This window comes from Octodon degus, unplaced genomic scaffold (assembly GCF_000260255.1).
Source record: "Octodon degus isolate 3935 unplaced genomic scaffold, OctDeg1.0 scaffold00079, whole genome shotgun sequence".
Taxonomy (NCBI): domain Eukaryota; kingdom Metazoa; phylum Chordata; class Mammalia; order Rodentia; family Octodontidae; genus Octodon; species Octodon degus.
Genome location: NW_004524655.1, coordinates 6,413,349 through 6,423,342, shown reverse-complemented (window position 1 = coordinate 6,423,342; position 9,994 = coordinate 6,413,349). Strand labels below are relative to the sequence as shown.

The window sequence follows — 9,994 nt, the reverse complement described above, 5'->3', positions numbered from 1 at the left end:
GTGTGAGGTTCGAACTCCAGCAACCTGAGGCTGACAGCTTTGTGGAAGCAGCCACTTAAAGGCCTGAGCTAGGGCCAGGCCCCCTCCACTGACTTTTGATTCTGATTTCACCTCCACCATTACCACTTTTCATTTCTTGGCTGAGCATTTATTTTTGTTGCCCAGTTTCCTGTAATTTGTGCAATTGTGCCGCATGGCTTTCATTGAAGAATAAGGATGCAGTGCAAATACAGTAGCTGCTTTGTCATCTGTATGTAAACTTAATAACTGATTCAGCAGCTGCTCACCTATAGTCTGTAAGAGAAGAGACATTAGTGGTCACTTATCAGGATGCTTATGTGTTATCACCATAGTGATTTTGTGTGTGTGTGTGTGTGTGTGTGTGTGTGTGTATGTTAGGGAAGGGTCTAAAGGGTGTTCAAGGTCTCACTACTCAATCAGACTCCTAGTGATCCACCTGTTTATAACCTCTCAAGAACTGATATTATAGGTACACACCACCACACCCAGTCTCAATCATCTCAGCTCGCCCTGAGGGTGGATCTCAGTTCGCCCCAAGGGTGGAGCTGGCCCAGGATCAAACTCCAGGCCCCTGCCCTGTGTCTGCCTAAGCAGGCGCTTTAATCCACTGAGCTGTTTGGCCAGCCCCACCATAGTGACTGATGGCCTGAACAACTGCTAGTGAAGTTTGTAATTCAGCGGTTATAGCTATCATACCATTGTAATGTTGTAGTACTGGTGTTACTTATGACACAGTAACTGAAATTTATGCATATTAGAATCTGCAAAGCAAGAACAGTTATACTCAGTAGTTTGAACTTTTATGTCCTTTACTTATCTCAAAAGATGTTTCAAAGAAAACAGCCAACTGGAAACTTGAGAGTGGGGAATAAACCAAGATTCAGTTAAAAACTAACCTTTGTAATGGTGATACCAGCAACTTGGGAGCTGGGGCAGAAGAATCCAGTTTGAGCCCAGTCTAAGCAATTTAGCAGGACCGTGTCTCAAAATAGGGAAGAGATGCTTAGTGGTAGAGTGTTTGCCTAGCATGAGTGGAGACTGGATTTAATCCTCAGTACCACAAAGAAGGAAAAAATAAATTAGTGAAAGGAGTACTCTACAGTCTGTTTCAGCAAGGGATAATGTTTTTACAGTGTATGCAGCACACTTGGAGGAATTCAAAACATCTCTTTCATTTTCTAATTTAACCTCAAAGCAAGGCATGTGACACATGCCTGTAGACCCCACATTTGGGACATTGAGGTGAAAGAATCACTGTGAACTGAGGCCAGCCTACACTGCAGAGTGAGCTCAAAACCAGTGAGGACACACACACACCCCACAAACAAAAATCAGTGAGGATTGGGGCTGGGGAGATGGCTCAGTAGAATAAGTGCTTCCCTGGCAAGCACAAGGGCCTGAGTTATAAAATATAGCATTAGACACTTTGTATGCGGTTTTTTTGTAGTGGGAGGGAGAAGGATTTTTTTTTTTTTTTTTTTTTTTTAGACTCTCACTATGTAATTCAGACTGTCCTCAAACTCATAGTACTCATCCTGCCTCAGCCTCATGAGTGCTGGGATTACAAACATGAACCACCGCACATCCAGAACCGGGGATTGAACTCGGGCCCTTGCACTTGCCAGAGAAGCGCTTATTCCACTGAGCCATCTCCCCTGCCCCTCTTTTGCCTTTTTGTTGCACTAGGGGTTAAACCACATTCTTTTTTTTGGCATGCTCAGCCCACCTTGAGGGCAGGCTTGAGTGTCATGTGGTGCCGGGGATTGAACCCGGTTCCCCTGTGCCTGCCTAAACTTGCCTAAGTAGATGCTTGAGATTGCTGAGCTATCTTTCCAGCCCCCTTTTTTTTCTTTCTTTTCTTTTTTCTTTTTTTTTTTTTTTTTTCACATTCTTTTTTGAACCTGTGGAGAAGATTTGTGTATTCTTTTTATTTTTATTTTTTTTTAACATTTATTTATTTAGTGGGGGGGGGCAGCTCAGCCCACCAGGGGTCGGGGCTGGCTGGCATGTGGTGCTGGGGGATCGAACTGAGGTCCCTGTGCTTTGCCATGCTTGTTCCAAGTAGGCGCTTTAGACCACTGAACCATCTCGCCAGCCCCCAGATTTGAACGTTTTTTGTTTTTTTTTTTTGCCAGACCTGGGGATTGAACTCAGGCCCCAGCACTTGCCAGGCAAGCACTTATTTCACTGAGCCATCCTCCTGACTTGTGTATTTTTTTTAAATGTATTTATTACAGGGTCTTGCAACACAGATCAGACTCAGTGATCTTCCTGTTTTTCAGCCTCCCAGGCACTGGGATTGAACCCCAGTTGCTGTGTTGGCCTAAGCAGGCGCTTTAGTCTGCTGAGCTATCTGGCCGGCCCTTGTGGGGAAAATTCTTGAGGGCCTTCCACAGTATAACTTGGACCTAATTCACTACTTATCCACTAAATGTTCCTGTGATTCTCCATGATTCAGAGATGATATGCAGGAGCTTCCTATCTATATTAGTTATATGTCTTTCTCATGGCTTTTGATGTCTTTTATTATAATAACCATTTAAAATTTTCAGTTCTTGGGCCAGGGAGATGGCTCAATGGAATAAACACTTCCCTGGCAAGTGCAAGGGCCTGAGTTCAATCCCTAGTTCCGCAATAAATAAATAAATAAATAATAAATAAAAATTCTAGTTTCTGGGGTGGAGATGTGACCCAATGGCAGAACTCTTGTCTACCATCTCCAAGGCTCTGGGTTCAATCCCTAGCAGCAGGGAAAAAAAAAAGAGAGGAAAAAACACCACCACTATCATATACTACATCCTCTAAGAAATAGAAACATAGTATTCAGTTCTAAGTCTGGATACAAGTATACATTACCACACTTGGTCTAGGTGCATAGCCTTATTTCAGTGTAGTTTTATTTTTATTTATTTATTTTTTTGGCAGAACCGGGGATTGAACTCAGGCCCTTGCATTTGCCAGGCAAGTGCTTATTCTACTGAGCCATCTCCCTGGCCCCTGAATGTAGTTTTCTGACCATGATGGCACATACACATAAACGCATGCTTAAGAGGCTGAGATTGGAGGATCACAATGAGTTTAAGACCAATCTGGGCTCCCTAGTGAGTTCAAGTCCAGCTTAGACTGCATAGTGGACCTTGTCAAAAAAAACTGATGGGATAACTCAGCAGACTAAGCACCTTCTTTGACAAGCACAGACCAGGGTTCGATTCCCGGCCGCACTTGAATGCTGGCCCCATACCTGGGGGCATGCTGGCATATGCTTGTAGTCCCAGCACTGAGGAGGCTGAAAACAGGAGGATCACTAGGATTCTGAGCTGCGTAGTGAGACCCAGTATCAAACACATAAAATGAAAAAAAAAAAAAAAAATTGAGGTTCTCTTGCCTCGGCCTCCCACAGTGTTGGGACTACAAGCATATGTCACCATCCCCTGATCTTCCTGTTTTCTTTTTTAATTATTAGTAGTAGTATTAGTATTTCTGAGACAGGGTCTTGCTATGCAGTTCAGGCTGGCCATGAGCTCACTTTGTAGTACAGACTGGTCTTGAACGCACAATAAGCTTCCTGCTTCAGCCTCTTTTTTTTTTTTTTTTTTCCCATTTATGTGTTAGGTACAAGGTCTCACTATGCAGCTCCAGGCTGTTGGTGATCCTTCTGTTTTCAGCCTCCTTAGTGCTGGGATTATAGGCATGGGCCACCATAATCACACCCAGACTCGGTGGTTGGCATGGAATGTAGACCAGGAGATTGAACCCTGGTTCCTGAGCTTGCCAAAGCAGGCACTTAGTTCCCTGAAGCTATCTCACCAGTCCATGCCTCAGCCTCTTGAGGGCTGGGGTTACAAGTGTGTTGTCTTGAGACTGTTTATATAGTGAGGCTGGCCTTGAACACACTTTTTAGCCTGGGCTGGCCTTGAACTCGCTGTAACCTTCCTGCCTCAGCCTCCCAAGTGCTAGAGTCACAGGAGTATGCCACCACACCAGGCCTCTTCTTTTAACTTAGAGTTTTCCCAAATTTATCTTACTAATAACACAATTGTATGTTTCTCCTGTGTCAGTCTATCAGGTGTTTGAAAGTGTGGCCAAGAAGTACGACTTGATGAATGATATGATGAGTCTGGGCATCCATCGTGTCTGGAAAGACATGCTGCTATGGAAGATGAACCCGTTGCCTGGGACTCAATTGCTTGATGTTGCAGGAGGTACAGGTAATGTCCCATCCTTAGGTACCACTGCTGAGAGTGTTTATCTCTTGTTAGAACAAGCTACTTAGGGCTGGGGAGATAGCGCAGTAGAATAAGTGCTTGCTTGGCAAGCGCAAGGGCCTGAGTTCAATCCCTGGTTCTGAAAAAAAAAAAAAAAAGAAAGAAAGAAAAAGAAAAAGAAAAGGAAAGACAGAAAAAAAGTCAAAATAGAACAAGCTACTTGACCTATCATTAAGTTGAAGATATAATTTCTGAAACAGTTTACAAAATTATCAGTCAAAAGCAGCTTTGAACCAGGGAGATAGCTCAGTAGAATAAGCACTTGCCTGGCAAGCACAAGGGCCTGAATTCAATCCCCAGTTCTGAAAAAAACAAAAAAAACAACCAAACAAACAAGCAGCTTTGAGGGATGGGGATGTGGCTCAGTGATAGAGCACTTACCTAGCATGCACAGGCCCTGGATTTAATTTCCAGCATCACAATGTCAATAGACAAAACAACCAGATTTGTGTCTGCCTCTTTTCTTTTTTCTTACTTGTTTGTTTTGAGATGGGGGTCTGTGTAGTTCTGGCTGATCTCGAACTTTCTATGAAGCCCAGCCCAGCCTCAAACTCATAATCCTCCTGTCTCAGCCTCCTAAATTCTAGGATTATATACCTGGTTTCACCATGCATTTAAATTTTGTTGTTGTTGTTGTTAGTACAGGGGCCAGGGAGATGGCTCAGTGGAATAAGTGCTTGCCTGGCAAGTGCAAGGGCCTGAGTTCAATCCCTGGTTCCACAAAAAAAAAAAAAAAAAAAAAAATTTGTTAGTACATGTTTGCAATACATACTAATTACATTTATCATGGGGAGTGGTATAAACAATACCTAATTCTTTTTTTTATTTTTATTTTTTATTTATTTGTGTGTGTGTGGCCAGCTCAGCCCACCAGGGGGCGGGCTGGCTGGCATGTGGTGCTGGGGGATTGAACCTCGGTCCCTGTGCTTTGCTAAGCTTGTTCTAAGTAGGTGCTTTAGAACCTAGCATGCACAGGCCCTGGATTTAATTTCTCACCAGCCCCAACAATACCTAATTCTTGTTCCCCTCTCCTCCAACATGCATTTTAGGAACCTGAGACATTTTTCTCTCTAAATGCTGAGTTTGGAACAACTAACAAAAGACTGTACATAAACAATCTAACCTTTTTTTTTTTTTTTTTTCTGGTGGAACTGGGGATTGAACTCAGGCCCTTGCGCTTAGGCAAGCACTTATTCTACTGAGCCATCTCCCCGGCTCCTAACCTTTGACACTTGATATTATTAGCAGATTAGGTTGAAAAGGCTTCCTATAAAGTGTATGCAATGTAATAAAAGGATTCTCACTCAATAAGAAAGGACAAGTGAGTTGAAGGTTCAACAGAAGATGAAATAGATGGGAGGATAGCTCAGTGGTAGAAGTGACTGCCTAGCATGTTAGGTGGTGGGTTAATCTCTAGTGCCAGTGTCATTACCCACTGCCATCATCACCATCACCTCCAATACCAAAAAAAGTGTGAACAATTGATCTTTTTATTTTAAAATCATATTTTACAAAAAAAGTAGGCAAGCTAGGTATGGTGGTACGTGTCTGTAATCCCCGGTGTAGATTGCCATGAGGAAATTATTGGCAGAAATATGGTTGTTAAAGATGATTCTGGGGGCTGGTGAGATGGCTCAGTGGTCTAAAGCACCTACTTAGAACAAGCTAAGCCAAGCAAAGCACAGGGACTGCAGTTCAATCCCCCAGCACCACAAGCCAGCCCGCCCCGCCCCCTGGTGGGCTGAGCTGGCCACACACAAAAATAAATAAACAAATAATTTTGGGGCTGGTGAGATGGCTCAGTGGTCTAAAGCACCTACTTAGAACAAGCTAAGCAAAGCACAGGGACTGCGGTTCAATCCTCCAGCACCACATGCCAGCCAGCCCTGCCCCCTGGTGGGCTGAGCTGGCCACACACACACACACACACACACACACATAAATAAATAAAAAAAAAAAAAAAAGATGATTCTGGTGATGTCTGAGGAAGAAAAGAGAGTTGGAAAGGAAGCTTTTATTTATTTAGAGGCACACACTCTCATGAATGAGCGAGAATGTTGGTGCAAGTGTATACATTGAAGACCAGTCTGGTGTGGTCTCAGGAGCCAACAAGGTAGTTACTGGAAACTAGAGAAACAGTCATCCTCATGGCAAAGTGCCAAAGAACTTGGCTGAACTTTGTCGTAGTGTTGTTTTTTTTTTGTGTGTGTGGAATCGGGGATTGAACTCAGGCCCTTGCACTTGCCAGGCAAGTGCTTATTCCACTGAGCTATCTCCCCAGCCCCTGTCGTACTGTTTTGTGGAAGTTAAAATTTCTAATTTCAGTATAAACCCTGATATCTGGCTGAGAAAGTTTCTAAGGAAAGTGTTAAAACTGTGGCCTGGTTTCTCTTGACTGCTTAGCATAAAATATGACAGAAACTGAAGAAACTGTTCACCAAAAAGGAATTGGAACCTAAAAACTTGGAAAATTCTCTGTGTGTATTGCAGAAAGTAGCAGCTTATTCTGAAGAGAACACTTAAGGGAGTGCGTGAACATCCATTTGATGAAAAGCTCAGTTAGTGTAAGTCATCATCAGCTGCAGAGGTGGTTAGGAAGAGAGAAGAGATGATATTCCAGTGGAGACACTGCCAGATATGAGTAAAGGAACCAGAGAATACAGATCAAATGAAAATTGCTGAGGACTGGGGAGATAGCTCAGTGGTCTAAGCGGCTGCCTGGCAAGCGCAAGGACCTGGGTTCAGTACCTGGTACCGCATGCCATGCGAGCCCCCAAACCAGGCATGGTGGAGCACATCTATAATCTCAGAGCTGGCAAGGCAGAGGTAGGAGGATCACTACAAGTCCGAGCTGTGTAGCAAGACCCTGTACCCAATAAACAACAACAACAACAAAATGTATTTATCTGTATTTATTTTATTTTTTTGTATTTAGTACAGGGTCTATAGGGTCTACAGGGTTTCACTATGTAGATTGAACTCATAGTGATCCACCTGTGTTCAGCCTCCCAAGAGCTGGGATTACAGGTGCGTACCACCACACCCAGTCTCAGTTGCTGTCTCAGCATGCCCTGGGGGAGGGGCCAGCACAGCACACCCAAGATTGAACCCCAAATCAGCCACTGCACTCTGCCTAAACAGGTGCTTTAATCCACTGAGTTATTTGGCTGGCCCCTATTTATTTTATTATTTTTTTTTGTAAGTAAATACAATTTTTATTAAAAAAAAAAGCCTAGGAAAGAGGCTAAATGTACAATTATAGTGTAAACATCAAGTCAACCCAAGTATTGGCCCTTGGCTAACATGTACTAAATGCAACATATATATCTCTGCTAATGATATTAAAGAATTTAATAGTAAGTTTACAGAGCCGGTTATCTAAAGACCAATAAAAACATTTGTTGCTATTAAAGACATAGGGGGTTGTTCATGAAGAATGCAAGAAGAAAATTTTGAAACCTTAAAGTATATGAGGAAGAAAGAGTAGTGGGTCAAAGGATCCTACTGGAGTAGAGAAAGATACTTACAGAATTAAGGTCACCAGGAGTGGTGGCGCACAGCTGTAAGCCTAGCACTTGGGGCTGAGGCAGAGGGGTTTGAGGCAATTTATTTATTTTTGAGTCAGAGTCTCACTATGCAGTTCAGGCTGGCCTCAAACTCATGACAGTCCTCCTGCCTCAGCCTCCCAAGTGCTAGGATTACAGGCATTCACCACCACCTTAGCCTTTTGTTTATTTTGGTGAGTACCTCAAAAGACTTCCAACATCTACCAAAGCTTCTTACGTAAACATTTGTAATTATTTCTTATATCAGCATCCCACCTCTGGTACCAAAATCTTAGTAAACTACAACTGCCATAACAAATGACCACAGACTATGTAACTTATAAACAACAGAGGAGCTGGTGGGGGGAGGATACAGCTCACCACACAAGCACCTGCCGGGTAAGTGCAAGGTCCTGAATTCAATTCCTGGTACCAAAAAAAAAAGTGACTGTCTTGCTGTGTGTGATGGTATACCCCTGTCATCCCAGCACTCAGGAAGCTGAGGCAGGAGGATCCTTGTAAGTTCGAGACCAGCCTGGGCTACAAATTTAGCTGAAGGCCAGCCTGAACTGCATAGGGAGACCCTATCACAAAAAAGAACAAACAACCAAAACCCCCCAGAAATTAATTTTCTCATAGTTCTAGAGGTCAGAAGTCCAAGATCAAGATTCTAATTTGGTTCCTGGTGAGGGCTTTGTCTTCCTTGCTTGCAGGTGGCTTCCCTCTTCCTCTGTCCTCAGGTGAATGAGTATCAGCAGCAGCCTGGGTTGTAGGCAGCTGCACCGCATATCTGCAGACATGAGCAGTCTGATCTCCATGGGCAGTGACAGCCAGCTGCTCTGAGAGGTGAAATCTTACCAAATTTACTGGACCCATGTGGCCCCGATATTTGACAAGGCACTTCCCTGTCTCTATGCTCCACAGCAAAGCTGTGATCAGCAGACACAGCCCCAAGCACCACAGTCAGTGTCCCTACAATATTGACATCCCAGGTGCCCTGTGTGGGCAGTGTACTCCTTCACAGGCTGCCATGCAGCCCGTAATGTGGTGCTCTTACAGCTAGACGTGGTCTTACTGGTGGAAGACTAGTAAGTGGTCTTTAGTTTCTGAGATAGCTCACTGGTTCTGTGCCTAGCTTTTGCCTAGAGTTGGCCCTTACTCAGTTCTGCCTGTCAGTTGCTTGTCCTTCAGCAGCAGCTAAGTGCTCATTAAGAGTATCAATTTCTCTATGCAATTCTAACTTCAGTATAAAGGTTTTCAAGTTCTCTGTTTGATCAAACAGTCCCAGAAGTGTGCTGCAGACTGAGGGAGGCAAGTTTTTTTTAAATTTTTGTTCATTTGTTTTTAAATGTATTTGGTACAGGGTCTCACTATGCAGCTCAGACTCTTGATCCTCCTGTTTTCAGCCTCCCCAGTGCAGGGATTACAGGTTTGTATTACCATGCCCAGTGTCAGTAGCCAGCTCAGCACACCCATGCTGGGGATCAAACCCCAGTCTGTGCTAGCCTAAGCAGGTGCTTAGTCTGGTGAGCTATCTTACAAACCCTAAGGAAGCAGTTTAGAACCCTGTCCTAACATTTCTCTTGGGAGACCCGTCTCCTCCTGTTCTGAGCTATTAAATTTTTTTTTTTTTTTTTTGTATTTTAGGGAAGCTCTACAGGATGTTCAGGGTCTCACTACTAGATCATACTTGTAGTGATTTACCTATTTACAGCCTCCCAAGAGCTGGGATTACAGGCGCACGCCACCATGCCCAGTCTCTGAGCTATTAATTCTTCACATAAGAAGGCTCTGTGAGCAAGAGAAACTTCCAGTGGAGTGAAGAGACAGCCCACAATGTAGGGAAACATGTGTGCCAGCTGTTCTTCAGACAAAGGATTACTACCAAGAACATATAAGGAACTAAAAGGAAAAAAAAAAAAAAAAAAAAAACCAGCCCTCCCAGATATAAAGACCTAATCCAAAAATGAGCATCTGAGATGATTACACACTTCTCACATGAAGAAATACAAACAGCAAATAAGTATATGAAAAAATATCCAACATCACTGGGCATTGAAGAGATGCATATTAAAACAACACTGAGATACCATCCCACTGCAGATAAAATAGCTATTTTTTTTTCTTTTTTTTGCAGAACCGGGGATTGAACTCAGGCCCTTG

At 43.4% G+C, this 9,994-nt stretch overlaps 1 protein-coding gene across 1 annotated transcript in view; it reads left to right on the top strand.

Moving 5' to 3' along the window:
- The window catches only part of Coq5 (coenzyme Q5, methyltransferase), a 33,085-nt gene that overhangs the window by 5,333 nt on the left and 17,758 nt on the right, over positions 1–9,994 (top strand). Inside the window, exon 2 of the mRNA XM_004636255.3 lies at positions 4,080–4,229. Within this exon, the coding sequence (XP_004636312.1) occupies positions 4,080–4,229 (150 nt within the window). The remainder of the gene's footprint in view (positions 1–4,079; positions 4,230–9,994) is intronic.